Raw genomic sequence first — 17,364 nt, 5'->3', positions numbered from 1 at the left:
CCAATACAGCATAAAGGTGTTTCAGAACGGGTCACTACTTATGCTACACTCATTGTTAAAATATTTTTGTTAATTTTGTTAATGTTTATTTATTTTTGAGAAAGAGAGAGACAGAATGTGAGCAGGGGAGGGGCGGAGAGAGAGAGGGAGATACAGAATCTGAAGCAGGCTTCAGGCTCCGAGCTGTCAGCACGGAGCCTGACACGAGACTTGAACTCACAAACCTCAAGATCAGGACTTGAGCTCAAGTCAGACACTTAACCAACTGAGCCACCCAGACGCCCCTCTCATTGTTAAAATATTCATAACAATACCCTTGGATAAGGGATGACAGTGTGGATTCTAATGTATTCATTAGAAATCCATAAATGCCACTGGTGAAGGCCTCTAGGAGAGCAAGCGTTTGCCAGATGTCAGAATCCCCTCCGTAGCTACCTGGGCTTGGACCCTGTTGCTGGTCAGCTCCTCCCTGAAATCATCCCATCCTGGGCCAAAGGCAAGTCCAGTTTCACAGTGGCTCTGAGAGCAAGACTCTTACGGAGTTCAAGCAAACACTGAAAACCCTGGTTTCTGTCTGGAACAGACCCACCATCTAATAGAAAGATAAACTAAAGCTGCATGAAAGAAGCGTAAGAAAAAGCACAGCTATTTTAAATAAAGCACTTAATTCCTAATAACTATGGCAGATGGAGCACAAATATTTAACTTCCACTCCCTCCTTGAAACCCCACTAAAATGTAAGAGGTTTTTTTTTTGGGGGGGGCAGTTAGTTTGTTATTATTTTTAAGCATAAATTATAAGAAAAAAGACAGAATATCACAGTAACAAAAATTTGAAAACTAGAAAGCAAAGACCAAGTGTTAATTTGGCAAAAACAAATAAACAAACAAACCCAAGCCCCCCCAGAAATCCCCTGAGTTATAGAAAGCCATGAGTCAACACAATTTACCCTGCATAACCCATAAAATTTCAGGCACTAACTAGAAGATTTGGGACTAGAAGTGGGCTTTAGCAGGCAGGTCAGTGGAAAGTCTGCTTGGGAAACAAACATCCAGAGTCAGGCAATTGCTCATCCCCTCGAGAAGCCCAGAGGTTTATTCCCTGGAGAAGATCAGACAGTATAGATAGGGTGGAGTAGGAAGTAAGATAAGACAGATCCTCCCTTTCTGAAAATAGAGGGATTAGGTAAATGCCTACTTGTTGCATAATCACCCCCTCATTTCTGTTTTTCAAATATGAATTTTCCTATTTGAAGACTGGTCAATACAAGTAAACTAAAACAGAATTTTGAAAGATGGTGCAATTTTGTAGATGGTGCAAGACCCACGATCCCTAACCAACACCCCTGAGGTCAGAGATGTTTCAGAATTCAGAAAGCACCTGTTTGCCTATTGAAGGTACACAGTATGTGTGTATGTGTATATATATAACCTCACATTCTGAGTGGGGACTGAGCACCCCATGGCAATTACCCCGTGGTAATTAAACACATTCATATTTCAGCAATGAAATGTATGAATGGTCACACTAGGTAGGATAAATAAGGAGTAAAATTAACCTGTTTGGGCCAAGTTTTGCTGCCAAATTAGTTTTAATGCCAAGCATATAAGAAACAAAACAAACTAAAAACAACTTGTGATTTTCAAAGCCTTTTCAATTTCAGAATTTGAGAAATGGAATCATGGACCTATACTTGGATATAAGGCCTACCCTTCCATCCTGATGCAATTTCAAAACAAACTACTAAAGTTTTCTGTGCCTTATTTTCTTCCATATAACAAATTAAAATAGGGCAAATATCTTCAAAATTAGATAATAAAAAGTTCAAGTTGTTACCTCTTTTGTTGAGTTTTTTATTATTCAGATAACTAATCAAGAATGGTTGGACAGATTATCCAAACCAATTTTGGTATCCAATGAGTGTATCGTTGAAAATGATCCTTTGGGCGGGCACTGGGCACTCTTTCTTGACGATTAGGGTCTTCAACAGCAAGAGGAGGACTGGAGAATTCAACTACAAAAAAAAAAACACAAAACACAAGCCAAACAAGTCTAGAGAAAATGGTCACATATACAGAGTCTGGTGTCAGTTTCCCAGGCTCTTTCCGTATTTAAATAAGCCATTACCCTGGTATCTAGGCCTTTACTCTGGCCCCACAATCCCCACACCCTGCTTGGTCCTGTCTCGTTGGAGAGTCAGTGTCCCTCACAATGCCCAACCTTCTGTCTCTAAATCCAAATCTGTTCTCTGCCTCATTCCCTGAGGGTCCAGCTATTTACATTATAAAGTTAATAATAAATACACTAATTCATGCAAATGTGTTACCACGTTTATTTAGTCAATGTGTTGCTCTCCTAGGTAACACAATTTCTATTTTGCCTGGGACATTTTAAAGATGACGCTCTAACCCAAGGAGGTATTTAAAGAAATGGAATTAACCCTTCTAAGAGCCTATTATTTTTCAGGCACTATGTTAAGGACTTTGCACAATTATTTCGCTTAATCCTCATTTAATATTCCCATGACACGTTGCTATTATAAATCTATCTTCTACACATGAACAGATTGAGGCTCTGAGAGGATAATTTGTTTAAGGTTACACAGCCAGTCAGCAATAGATTCAGGATGGGAACCCATTCTCCTTCCAGCACCCTGCCCCACCTCCTTACAGGAGTGACACTAAACACCCTAGCCACCAGCAGGAAGAGAATTTTGAAATAGGCAGGGACTTGTAGTTCCCAAAGCCAACCACATTCACCTCCAACTTCCCTCCTTATACATTTCTATCTACCCCTTGAGGTCCACTAATCAGTACATTATGCCAAACACAAAACAGGGAGGCATGTTCTCATTAGAATTGTAAAAAAAAAAAACCAAAAAACCTGTACATAGACATAACACTCATCAAGTTCCCCAACAAGAAAAGATGAATAATTAATAATTAGGGGTGACTGCTCTGCAGGAGACCAGAGGGCAGTTTAGCAAAGATGGAAGAGGATGGTCCAGGAAGTGTCCTTGACACAAAACATCCAAATTTAGCTGACAGAAAAGACCCCAAGTTGGCCACAGCCAAATATGTCCATTCTTGTCACACGCTGCTTATAGTGGTGTCACGCTGGGGCTGCCATATGTGGAGGGAGGTGCTGGGGGGGGGGGGGTGGGAGGGAAAACACTCCCTTCCTAACTTGGTCCTAACGTAAACGCCATGGCAGTTTTCACTGCTATAGCCTCTGTCTATAGTACAATGCTGGAATTGAGGCAACACAATATTTGTCAAATGAATAAGTGAATTTCTTTACCTCCTTTCTCTGGAATTCCTCATAGCCTCGTATCCTTTCTCAGACTACTTTTATCCCACGTTTTCAGGTGGCCCCTTCAAATCCCTAAACTCTTCTCCCAAACCTCTCGTCCTTCTCCTTCTTCTTGCAGCAGAACCAGTTTTAAAACAAACAAAAACATTTTTTATGGAGTATATGTATATTTCTAGCAGAGGAATGGAAACAGAAACCTCTTAGAAATACGAGTTAAAATGAAGAAAGAAAACATATGGGTAAATGCAGAGTGCATTCAATTCTTATCAAATGCAGACACATATACACTAAAATCATAGCAGCTGTGTTTATTTCATAATTTAGGCATTTTGAAAAAAGTGCAATGTATTTATTTTAATGTCAGCTTGATGTCAAGTTTAAAATATAACATGAGTTTGTCTCCATGTTTTACCTCCTTTCCTAGAGAATCTCCTAATATTTAAATATAACCTATATCCCTAATTCCCAGCTCTCGTCACATAACAATCTGGGGCAAAGGGACGGGGGTGGTAATCCCTCATAAACTGTGTGTTAACAGAACGCTCTAAAATATGTTCTAACCAATAAAGTTGGCAAATAAATTTGGTAACAACCATCTAAGCTTTGTTGTATTTCACAAAAAGATCTACATTTAAAGGAAATAGAAAATCACATGTGCACTAGCACACAGGGTTGCTATGGTAACAGACTACATTTTTTTTATATTTACTCTTCAAATTGCAGTACATGGAGCTATTATAACCAAATAATGTCAACATCCACTGCCTTCTGATTGTACTGAGGTCTCTGGAATAAGTTGTACTTACGGTTCCAGAAATTCTCATTTTTAACCAATCTTCTTCTGTCTTTTCTAGAAATTATAATTAAAATACATATAATAATGATTAATATTTGGCATTGGGGTTAAGACTGCATCATTTAACTCATGTAGGAACAGTCTAAAAATAGCAAAATAAACCTAATAAACACAAATGTCCATTTTAATGTTTAAAGTATGGGGGGGGGGTGAGTGTGTGTGTTTAGGTAGCAATAAGTTTTCCATGGGGAATGAAGAGAAATAAGTTTAGAAAAATGTATTTGGTTTTATAACTGGGCACACCAAACAAATCTACTTTTCCCACGGCTGTGCTTTTATGAACAGTTAAGAAATACCTACTATCCTGTGATATATAATTTTGTTTCACTAAACCTTGTTTTTACCATTTATCTCAAAATAATACCCTTAGCATTGCCTCCAGGCACATTTAAATCACTATCAACTAATGTAAACCCTCTCCCCATTATGTTATATAGTGTGCTACCTTTTCTAGAATTTCTATTACCTTTCTAACTTTCCCCACCAGTCCTCCTCCAGCTACCTGGAAAATTTACAGCCCATCAGAATAGTTATGTCTCTCACCGTAGACCAACAGAAAACACCAATAATGAGGTGCTTCCAAGCCAAATAAATATGAATCTAATTTGTACCTGTTACTCTATCATAATAGGGTAAGACTGAGGGCTAGACAGGAGAATAGATGTAATGAAGAATAAAAAACTCTCCTAAAACGGGCACCTCAGTTATCCACAATAGGCCCTTATACCAATCTACTCTACAGCAAAATTAGGGAATTAAATGCAACTGTATCTTGGGACTTATTGAAAAAACATGCATATATTAGCTACCTATCCACATGTATTCTTTCTCTAATTTAATATAAGGGATATAGCCCTTCATATTACATCTGATGAACAGGTTTTCTGTGTGTGTGTGTGTGTGTGTGTTGTTTTAAAGAAACCAGTTGGAGAAGGTCTTCTTTGAAAGCCATAAAAATATACCTCTACTGATATTTTCCACTGCAAATAGATCATCTTCAGTGTCTTCCAGTCAAGGGAAACCACACAGTCATCAGGCAACAAAGATTCTGTGAAAATAAAAGGGAACAAGTTTCATCTGTAGTGTCATACAGATTTTTAAAATTTTTTTTTCAACGTTTTTTATTTATTTTTGGGACAGAGAGAGACAGAGCATGAACGGGGGAGGGGCAGAGAGAGAGGGACACACAGAATCGGAAACAGGCTCCAGGCTCCGAGCCATCAGCCCAGAGCCCGACGCGGGGCTCGAACTCACGGACCGCGAGATCGTGACCTGGCTGAAGTCGGACGCTTAACCGACCGCGCCACCCAGGCGCCCCTGTAGTGTTATACAGATTTTTACCCTACATGTGAACATCTGCAAACGTGATTATTTGGACTGATATAATAGTAAAAGCCCAGTTTGGAAAATACTTCACTGATGGCTAGAGCAGGAGTTAGTGCGTCTCAGGTCTTTATTAGTAAACACTATCCTCACTCATGTAAAACAATATGAACCATAGTTCATATTCTCATTAAGTATAAATACATATATCAATAATACATACATAATATTATAACATATGTAACACACATTATATATGATAGCTTCAAGTGGTACTGGCAGAGGGCATAGAATTTAGGTCATCCTTTCCTGTGACGTGTATGAACAGTACAACTATAGCAAGTTTAGTCTTCTTGCAAATTTTTCCTTCCACATGAGAGTGTCGGGGGAAAAAAATCCTCACAGACAATTAATGATGTTCATAAATTTAAAAAAAAATCCTCATAGACAATTACGATGCTCATAAATTAGTCCAAACACTGACACATACATATCAGCCATACCAAACCACACAAAATATTTTTTCTATACTCATATAAGCCTGGCAACATAGATAGTTTGGTTTCTTCAGGCCTGTGTGGCTTTACTATCTAATCCCGCTGTGTCTACAGAACTCCTAAGGCTAGGATTCATTTGGGTTCCCTGCCCTATGTAGAAGGCCACCGGCCACAGATACAGCAGAGCTTCCCTTGTCCAGCCTGGCCAAACAAATCAGCTGACAATTTCCACCCTCAGTTTCCTCCTCGCCTTTTTTAAGCGCCCGCCACATCCAAATGTGAAATTCTTTCCCTCTATTTTTCTTTTAAGCCACATTTGTATAAGCACTGCTTATAATTCACTTCCACATTGAAGTCATCCCCCCAAAACCATAACCCCATATGCTCTTCAACATCCCCTTAAGCACTGCTAACTAACCTCACTCATAAAATATTCATAAGCTTGTCATTTATATTTTCTATGTGCAATAATTTTGTTTTGTGTTAGTCTTATCTCCCCATTTAGAAGGTAAGCTATTTGATGAATGAGGTCTATTTCCTCTAGAAAGCTTTCCAAAGCTTAATTAATGGATGCTTGATCATTATTGCTGATTATGACGGTATTGTGCATTCAAAGGCACAGGTTTAGGATCTTTTCACACGAGTGCCTTCATGCTTTCTGATGCTGATCCAAGGCAGTGATTGTTAATCTTTTTGAGTCAAGTGCTGCCACGTCCCCCTCCCTTGCTCCAGAAGCTGACAAAATCTATAGACTTTCTCAGAAAAAACAGTTCAAAGTGACACAAAAATAGTTGCACATAATTTTAGAATATGGACCTAGGACTAAGACCTTTTAAATGACTAAAATGACTTCATTTATCTTTTAAAATTCCCTAAATTTTAATTAAATTAACTAAATTAATTAAATTGATCTTTAAATTGGTATGTTTCTTTGGTGCATCTAGAAAGATAGCATACTGCACCAAACGGCTAAGATGTGATTATTCACAAAGTTTACAAAAATGATAAACATAACACTAGAACCTCAAGAGCAGGTGAATAATTGTGACTCACTCGCGCTGAGACTTAGCCAATCTTGGGTCTGGGTTCTGGGCACCAATTTTGTTCACAACAGCAGAAGTTTAAGAGCAAAGTAAACAACTCTGGAATGAGCTGTGAGCCAGGAGCAGGGCCCAGGCAGCTGGTAGGTGCAGAAAAGAAAAAGTATCAGGAAGATAGAGGAGAACTTCAGGGATTAGAGCTTTGACTTCTTGGCTCTTACAATTTCTGTCCTCAAGGAAGGGGACACATTCAACTCCATGAAATCGCTTAACACATGCAATTGACTTACAGATAAGGAAAAATTGGGATATGAGTTAGATTCCCTGTTTAAGACATTTAGCATCTTAAATATATTTATTATTTAGAGGAAATTTACTTAGAATTTTACTTAGAATATTAAAATTTCATGTGTTTTATTCACACGTGGATTTTTCATGTGTTTTATTCACAAGTGGATTTTTCATTTCCAAAAACAACAGCAGCTGGAAGGAACTTTTCAAGTCAACCAGTCAGACTCTGTAATCTTCTTTTCAGTATCCTTCTCAGTCTTTAAAAATTAAACTCAACTTATTTCAGAGGATATGTTTTCATCATATAATCTTCACTGTCCCCCCACCTTACTATTCTCATATCTATGAGCCATACCATGGAGGAGAAAGGAAAGGATCATGCTCCAAACAATGGAAATGTATAAAATAGATTTTTAAAAAAAGGAGGGGGGAACCCATCTCTATTTGTTATATAATTACTGTTTGCCTGTCTCATCCTTTGTTCTTCTCAATATCTATTTATACTGAGAATCCAAGTATTCTAAGTGCTCAAAGATATTTAAGACTATGGTTCCTGGAAGTGGAGGCAGGCACATGACTCTGAAGGTCAAGCACCGTTTGCTATGGGTCCTTTACTTCCATTGCTGAAAATCATCACAAGATCAATTAACTGCATGAAATCACTATGCAAGGTAGAAACATTTCAAAAAATTACTCATATATGTTAAACTGGACTTTTTGTTTGTAGCAAGTAAACACAATTTACCCATTGGAACTCCAGGGGATCCAAAAAGCTTTACCAGTTGAAAGGCAAACCCTTGTGATAATTGTAGTTCAAGGGAATCAAAGCCAGTGTTCGTCAAATCTTGGTTATCTTCAGTTTGTAAGAACTGTAATGGCTTAGGTTCTTCCCATGTCTTCAGCTTTTCATCAAAACTTTCATTTAAAAAGTGAAGATCAGAAGTGACCCAAAAAGAGTACAAAGTATCAGATTGGCTACTTAAAATTTCTGAAGAACTAAACCCTGGGTCATGTAGTTGGTCATCTACCCTTGTCTGAGATTTGAAAGTCAAAGATGGTTTCTTGCTCGTAAAAGATACCATCCAAAAGCTGAAGGTATACTGTAGCACAAGAGAAGGAATAGGGTTTTTATAAAAGTACACAGAGCGCCTTAGTCTACTAAACGGCAGGTAATGAGAATAAGACTGTCTACCAAAATTTAAAGGAGGATCTTCAAAAACAGCAAAGCAAAACCATGATGGATGATGATCAAAGGCCAAAAGTTTTTGCTTATTCTCCTCTATATTGTTTATTTCTGAGATTCTATCTTTTTCTTCTTCCAAAATAATTTTTAGTCCACGGCTTTCTGTTACCACGCCACATTCCCCTCTTTCTTTTACACTGATATATCTCTGTCCCAGTAAGTTAAAGTTTGGTGCCAAATTGAAAATCCTTTTCTCCCTCCTTTTCTTATTCTTTGTTGAGCATAAGTCACTCTTTGGGATATGCAGGTTAGGCAAGCAGCTTCTAAAGACATTTGTTTCTGTTTCTATGATTGAATCTATATTCTCAGTGGGAGGTGACAAATCTTCATTTTCTATCAACAGCTTCTCCTCTACCAGTGTTTCTGGACCGCTTCCTGGTCCTGAAGTTCCTTCAGAAGTGGAGATCAACTTAATCAATTGTCCCCTGCTGTCCGGAGAGGCCAGCCTTTGCCATCTCTCTCTCTTTGGTCTTTGTTCACATATAAACTTATGAGGTCCTTCAGGCCAGCTCCCAAAATAGGGTTGCCTCTCAGAGCTCAGCTGTAATTCTTCATCAGAAAAATTGTTTGAAGAAAAAGCCCAATAATTGTTTTTAGCTGTATTTACTCCTTGTTCCTTTCTTAAACTTTTATCTGAAGTTCTGGATCCGTATCGATTGCACAGAAATGTTTCATTCAGGAGTCTTTTATCTACCCTCTCTCTCTTCTGCATCAATGAGCATGGGATGGATGCAGATCCACCCTGGACGTCTGACGCTGTGGGATGCCTACTTCCAGTGTGCTTTCCTACATTCGTGCCAGACCAGTCATCACTTGCCACGCAGGAAAGACTCTGAGTCATTGTCGGGCAAGTAACAGCGTTTTCATGCGGCATCAATGACATATTTGGAAACAAATCATCGTGTTCTTTAGGGAGGTAATTTTTTGGTGTATTGTCCAGCTCAACTGCAGACATAACATTTGGAAAACCATCTTCGGGATGTATGCTTCTCCATATTTCATCTTGGTGGCTATTTACTAAACCTCGTAGTTCATGTCCCAATCCACCAGTGAAGGTGCACGCCGATTCTCTGTTGGTGTCTCCCAAGTCTTCCTCTGCACTCTGAGAGGGGTCCTGGTCTCCTGGTGTATAACTTAAGGTTTCAAATGAGTTTTCTCCCATGATTTTACCATGACTGTTCTGCTTTTTACTTCTTTTTCTGCTTCTCTTCTGCTTGTTTTTGCTGAACCTGGGCCCAGTTTTCTTCAAATCGCTTTCTCTGAAATATAACAAAATTAAGGACATTTATAACTTAATTTTTTGTATAACACTAGCAAACTAAAACATTGTACTCTTAATGTGAAAAGTTACAAATCATTAGGACAAGAGATTCTAAAGTGTGCATGTACTTTGTAGTATATTTTTAAATTACTTTTAAAAAGAGATATACTTTCTCTAAGTTAAAAATGAGTACATTTTGGGGTGCCCAGGTGCCTCGGTCAGTTGGGTATCCAACTCTTAATTTAGGCTCAGGTCATGATCTCATGGTGCGTGGGTTCGAGTCCCATGTCGGGCTCTGGGCTAGATGGCACAGGGCCTGCTTGGGATCCTCTCTCTACCTTTCTCTCTCTCTCTCAAAGTAAATAAATAAACTTAAAAAACGTTTTAAATGAAAATAAAAATAAATGAGTACACTTTGAGAAAGTTACAACTCATTTCCACATACCTGTTTCATAAACCAGTAACTTTATGAAAACTTAATATGTCCCTTGAAACAAATATTATATATGTGAAACATTTTATACATACACACATACATATACCTACACACACATATAAATACATATATACATATGCATACATAAACCAAGATGTTTATTGGTACATTTATATATTTTTTTCTTTTTTTTTTTTTTGAGGCGGGGTAGTGATATTCTTCTAATTGCCTACCTAGCCATGGCTCTAAACGAGACGTTCCACCACTATTTTGTGGGGTGTTTGTAAATGTGTTAGGTATTTTTGTGGTCACAATGACTGGAGATGTGTTACTGGCCCTTGGTACTGAGGCCAGGGACGTTTAGCATCCTATGATGCCAGGGACAATTCCACAGTAAAAAAGTATCCCATCCAAAGGAACAATAGTGTTCCCCAAAAGTTCGCAGCTCCCCTAAATTGAAGATTAACTTTGATCCTAACAGAAAAAAGAGGATTTAGAACACTTTCTAATTTAAATTTGTTTAATGTTTATTTATTTTTGAGAAAGAAAGAGACAGCGTGTGAGCAAGGGAGGGGATGAGAGATAGGGAGACAGAATCTGAAGCAGGATCCAAACTCTGAGCTGTCAACACAAAGTTCGATGTGGGACTTTAACTCATGAACCATGAGATCATGACCTGAGCTGAAGTCAGACACTTAACCGACTGAACCACCCAGGTGCCCTGAACACTTTCTAATTTGGAATATAAAGATCTAGTCATTTTCTATAAAGTACAGATAGAGAATATTAAAATGCAGTGGAGGGTGGGGGAGGGACAATAAACACAGCTGAGGAAAAAAAAAAAGTAACAGGATAGAGGATAAAAAAAAAAAAACAATTAAACAAGCAAACAAACATGGAAGCCAAAAGAGATAATGAAGAAACTGTTGATCAGCTGGGGGCTGGACAAAGAACTTGCTTTGGCCTGGTTTATTCCATCCCGTGACATTGGGCAATTTTCAACAAGCAGGAGCCCTGAACACCTTGTTCTTTGGCATCTAATTGCTGCTGCCCTTGTTTACAATTCCTGGATTTTAGTTTAAAAGGACATTAAGGAATGCTAAATTACAGACAGGCAGTTGTAATGGGACTTCTATAAAAAGGATAGCAAATAAAGAATCCAACTTTGGCAGAAATTTCTCCTCATAGTCAGTTCTATCTGACTCTAGTGAGAGCCTCAGCTGAAGCCTAAGGTGCGATAGTTGTTACAAAATTCATACTGAAACTAGGATGTTACTCTGAAAACAAGCTCCACTGTCTTCACCGAAACATGAACCATCCTATTGCAGGGAAAGGACAAAAGGAATGCATAGATGGCCTAAACCTTAGATAGGCCAATGGACATAAGTGTCTTCTGGAGTTAATTCATTTGTCACAGAGTGGAAGCAGTGAGAAATGATCCCATTCTGGATATATTTTAAAGGAAAACAAGATTTAAAAATAAATTGGATATAGAGTATAAGAAAAAGATGAAGTATGGGTAAAAGGAGTTGAGCCTGAACAATTGAAGGGATGAGTGGCCATTTACTGATTTACTGAGACATAGAAGCCTATGAAAGGTATGGGTTTGGAGACAGGGTTGCCAAATCAGTTGCCACAAAATTCGGTTCAGAGTTTGAACCAATAAGCTAATCTGTACTTACAGCAGAGGTTAGAAAGTAGAAAAGATGAGGGCTTTGCTAATATTCCTCAAGGGTTCTTTCGTTTTCTGAATGCATTACAATCTAATAGAGATTTTATCAAGTAGATCTCAACCTACTTAGAGAAAGGATCGTAGAAACCGGCTAATGATGAAAATTCACGATACCTACAGAGAAGTTAACACGCATCATGAAACAGGTAGCTTAAAAAAATAAACTATCAGGGAGATCAGGCAATGTATGAAGGTGGTTTGCCAAAAGAGATAGTCAGAGGAGACCCTACGGATTGGAATTCTGTTTGAAAATACAACACAATGCCAAGAAGTGTGAAAATCAGAAGACATTCCCCCACAGGGAAATGTGCCTGAGACTTGTACTTGTTCCAGGTCTCTGGGAAGGAAACACAAACCAGTAACAGTGACTTGTGAAGTACTTGGGAGAGGAGAGAAGGGAGGGTAGTGGTGATAACTTCTGTTGGAATGTGTATGCATGGAATGTGGCTTATCAGTAGACGTATTTACAAAGTGTGGGAAGCTCATTAATGTGTCAAGGCTCATTAAACTTGATCTCATTTGTGCTGATTCATTTAGGAATGAATGGCACCATTAAAAGAAAAGAAACATCCCTACATAAAAGCCATGGAGAAGAAATCAGGAGAGTTGGAGCCACAGGCTGTAGCTTTAGAAAAGAAAGGAGTAAGAAATGAACAAATAGTAATATATTTCTAATTAATCAAATATTCTGTTTTCTAGGTGGTAGCTGAGAATCCAAGCTCCTGGGTAGTAATAAGTGTACCTCTTAATTATGAGAAAAAGAGTGTTTGCTCAGAAACAAGCTAACCTGACCACGTAAGCTGTGACTTGAAGACAGAGATGAGAGAACATCCGGATAAAGATAAAACTACCTGCTAGGGAGAAAAAAAAAGTATTGTAAGTGCCTAAACTTCATGAAAAAAAAAATTATTAAAGGGGTAGAAACAGTATTTTCCACTGCAGAGGCCTGTACACTAATTCATAAAGCATGATCGATAAATGAAGTAAAATTCAATTAAAACACAGGCAGATTGTAAAGGAAAGCTCTCACAGCTTTATAGAATGACCATGGTTGAGGTAATCCAGGCCTAGATCTAGTTTAGTAATAAGCTAGTGGTGGGAGCTTGAGTAAATCAGATCGCCCTTCTAAAATGAGGATAACATTACCTCCTTATACAGTTATAAAGTTTGTTAATACAGAGGCTCCTAAATGACCTTTACTGAACTGATAGGGCAGATTAAATAATTCTTCCCACTGCCTCTGTACAATATAATGACTGATTCAATGGTACAAAAAATGTTCCCAGCTACATGGCTGCTTTCTAGTACAACCACACCCTTCTGCTCCTATTGTTTAGGGCTGTATATTTACAAGAAGACAGATGAGTTTATTCTCCTCTGTTTACACAATCATAATTGTTACCATACTATGTAGTTTAATTAAACATTATGTAAACATTACATCAACCAGTGGAATAGGAAGACAAGGAAGTTTCTTTTCTTTTCTTTTTTGTAGAGAGAGAGACTACATGAGCAGGTGAGAGGGGCAGAGGGAGAGGGAGGGAGGGAGGGAGAGGCAGAGGGACAGAGAGAGAGAGGGAGGGAGGGAAGGAATCTTAGGCTCCATACTCAGCACGGAGCCCAACACTGGGCTCAATCCCATGACCCAGGGATCATGACCTGGGCCAAAATCAAGAGTTGGACACTCACCTGACTGAGCCACCCAGGTGCCCCCGATTTCTATAAAAATTTAGAGAAATTTTCTATAAAATTTCTATAAAAAATTAAAGTAAGTGACTCAATAAAGATGAGGCATTAAGCAATTGTTATCAAATGAGGTGTGGGCAGAATAACTATGAAGTTTGGTTCAAAATCATAAAAACCTTTAATTCTGCACTCATACTGCTTTGAATATTTCTTTGGGTTCTCCCTCCAATTTACATCAATAGAAACTAGAAATTGTTGACGATGCATTACAGGTGTGGTTTATACGTTAAAAAAATAAACTCCATGAAATAAACTTCCAATAAACAGACTCATACATAAATATTGGTGAATGGATGTGTATGTAAGCATGCATTTTAAGTTCAAATAAAATGTTCATAGTATGTATCACTTCTTAAAGATTCCCCACTTTAATCAACTTTTTCAGTGAACTAACAACCTATTTGTCCCAATTATGTTAGATAAAAAGACTTTTATTGTAAATAAAGCATCTAGCACAATACTTGGCACCTGGTGAATATTTTGTAAATAGCAGCTTTTATTTTTACCACATATCAACAACAACAAAATAATCTTATAGATTTCACTGAGACTCGAGGATTCTATTCAAGATTAGAATGTGAAAATGGCTAGAATGACTTATGCAAAAAAGAACAGTTAAGATAGAAGAGCTGGAAAGTTCTCAAAATGTGATTTATTTAATATGTTTGCACATTATTCGAAGTAGAGAAAAAATTTTCAAGTGGCCAAATACAGACAAACTGACCAATCCACCATCTTTATCAGAGATTAATATACCTTTCTCAGGGGGTGCCTGGGTGGCTCAGTCAGCTAATCATCTGACTTCAGCTTAGGTCATGACCTCACTGTTTGAGCCCTGCATCCAGCTCTGTACTGATGGCTCAGAGCCTGGAGCCTGCTTTGAATTCTGTGTCTCCCTCTCTCTCTGCCCCTCCCCTGCTCACACTCTGTCTCTCTGTCTCTCTGTCTCTCTGTCTCTCTCTCTCTCTCTCAGAAATAAACATTTTTTTAAAAATTAAAAAAAAAATACCTTTCTTGGGGCACCTGGTTGGCTCAGTTGGTTGGGCAACTGACTTTGCCTCAGGTAATGATCTCACAGTTTGTGAGTCGGAGCCCCATGTCGGGCTCTGTGCTGACAGCTCAGAGGCTGGAGCCTACTTAGGATTCTGTGTCTCCCCCTCTCTCTACCCCTCCCCTACTCACACTCTGTCTGTCTGTCTCTCTCAAAAATAAATAAAAATTTAAAAAATACCTTTTTCAATAGTTGATAAAACAAGCAGACAAAAAAAATCAGGATATTAAAGTCATAAATAGCACAATTAATAATGTTCAATAGAATGACTATGGAACACTACATTCAAAAATTAAAGAAAACATTCTTTTCAAACCATATGGAATATTTAAATAAATTAACAGGCCATCAAACTAGCCTCCACAAATTTCAAAGAATTATTAATGTATAGACCACACTCTTTGACCATAATGCAATTAATTTTGAAATTAGTAATAAAATTTTTTTGGAAAAATTTTAAAATGTTGAAGAATTCATGGGTAGAAAACTTTGTAACAGAAATATATAAAAATTAATCATAGTGAACAATAATTACATATAAAAGCTTCCCATATATATATATATATATATATATATATATATATATATATATGTATATGTGTGTGTGTGTGTGTATATATATATATATATATATATATATATATCCCATAAATGTACCTTCAAAAAAAAAGGCAAGGTACAAAATTAAAGAGTTAACCACACAATTGAAGATGCTAGAAAAAGAAAAGCAGAAGAAACCCCCAAAAAGTAGAAGAGAAGGAATCACAAAGAATCAAAAAGATAACAAAGAGACTAATCAGGACCAACAAATTCATAAGTTGGTTATTTGAAAAGATTAATAAAATTCACAAACCTTAGTAAGATTAATCAAAGGAAGAAGGAAGCAATTAGTCTTAGGGATGAAAAAGGAGGTACAAATACAGTTCCAGAAGAGATTTTAAATGATAAAAGGATTGTGGCATTATTTACAATAACCAAGACAAGTCTAAGTGTTCATCAATGAACGAATGGATAAAGAATATATATATATTCTTTATATATGTATATTATATATACACACATATATATTATATATACACTTATATATATGTATATATGTATATAGTATGTATATATGTATATACATGTTATATATTATATTATATATGTATATATGTATATAATATGTATATATGTATATATTATATATACACATGTATATACACATATATATGTATATTATATACACACACATACACACAACGGAATATTACTTAGCCTTAAAAAGAAGGAAATCTTGCCATTTGTGACAACATGGTTGGATCTTGAAGGCATTATACTAAGTGTAGTAAGTCGGAGAAAGGCAAATACTATATAATCTCACTTATATGTGCATTCAAAAAAAAAAAAAAAAAGCTCATAGATCCAGAGAACATGTTCATGGTTAGCAGAGGGATAAGGTGAGGGGTGGAAAATGGGTGAAGGTGGACAAAAGGTGCCATGGCAGGAAGCTGTGCAAGTGTTCCAGATGTAGCTTGCACATAGTTTGCAGAATCTATGGTGAGCAAAAAAGATCTTTTCCCCAAAGATAGGGATTTGTGTTCTGATCACTAATTGCTGCTTCTAAGCATACAGGCACAGACAAAGAGAGTGGCCATTATTGTTGCATGCCCCGCCCACTTCATTGTTGCAAGCCACTTCTCTAGCTCAAGTAACTTTCAAGAGATTTAAAGAGCTGACACCGTTTTTCCCTCCTTTGATCTTTCTTTTTTTCTCTTTTTGGGAGCCAGATATTAAAGACTAGGACGCTCAAAAACAACTTTATATATGGGAAAAATTAGAAAGTGACTGCACGTACTCAGGGAAAGGCACAGACTCAGAAAAGATTTGACAAAACCTTAACTTTACACCATAGGCTGATGGTTGGCACACAGACTGCCTAAAACAACATTAAAAAACAAAAACAAAAAACTCAGCCAACACTGGTGAAATGGGGAAAATCTGATTTCCAGAATTACATTATTATATTCAAATGTCCAGTTTTCAACCAAAAAAAATAAATAAATCACAAGACATACAAAGAAACAGAAAGGTATGGCCAATTCAAAGGGGGAAAAAATCAACAGAAATTGTCCCTGAAAAAAAAATTTTATGGCAAATCAAGTAGAGTCTTCAAACCAACTGCCTTAAAAATGATTGAAGAACTAAAAATGTGGAGAATGTCACAAAAACTTTGTATGAACAAAATAGAAATACCAATAAAGAGATCAAAAACCCAAAGGAAAGAAAGAGAGAGAGAGAGAGAGAGAGAGAGAAGAGAGAGGAAGGAAGGAGAAAGAAAGAAATTCTGAAACTGAAAAGTATAATAAGTGGAATGAAAATTTCACTAGAGAGATTCAAAGGCAGATTTGAGTAGGCAGAAGACCTTGAAAATAAGGCCATGGAAATTATCAAGTGTGAAGAACAGAAAGAAAAAAGATTGAAGAAAAGTGACAGAGCCTAAGAGACTTGTTGAATACCATCAACTGAACAAACACGCAAATTGTGGAAGTCTCACAAAAAGAGGGGGGGAAAGGCAGAGAGAATATTTGAAGAAA

The 17,364-nt window shown here is 37.3% G+C and overlaps 1 protein-coding gene across 2 annotated transcripts in view; it reads right to left on the bottom strand.

Annotated features, from left to right (window-relative positions):
* Nucleotides 1–1,837: 1,837 nt before the first annotated feature.
* N4BP2L2 (NEDD4 binding protein 2 like 2) overlaps nt 1,838–17,364 on the bottom strand; it is a 73,699-nt gene continuing 58,172 nt past the window's right edge. For both annotated transcript variants that reach the window (XM_058687984.1, XM_058687992.1), the window contains 4 exons: nt 8,065–9,821; nt 5,131–5,216; nt 4,119–4,162; nt 1,838–2,014 (listed from right to left, as the gene is read on the bottom strand). In XM_058687984.1, coding sequence (XP_058543967.1) covers nt 4,139–4,162; nt 5,131–5,216; nt 8,065–9,821 — 1,867 coding nt within the window. In that variant the 3' untranslated portion in view covers nt 1,838–2,014; nt 4,119–4,138. The remainder of the gene's footprint in view (nt 2,015–4,118; nt 4,163–5,130; nt 5,217–8,064; nt 9,822–17,364) is intronic.

The sequence above is a fragment of the Neofelis nebulosa genome, chromosome 1 (assembly GCF_028018385.1).
Source record: "Neofelis nebulosa isolate mNeoNeb1 chromosome 1, mNeoNeb1.pri, whole genome shotgun sequence".
Taxonomy (NCBI): domain Eukaryota; kingdom Metazoa; phylum Chordata; class Mammalia; order Carnivora; family Felidae; genus Neofelis; species Neofelis nebulosa.
Note: the sequence above shows the minus strand (reverse complement) of the source record. Positions and strands in the feature narration are given on the sequence as shown.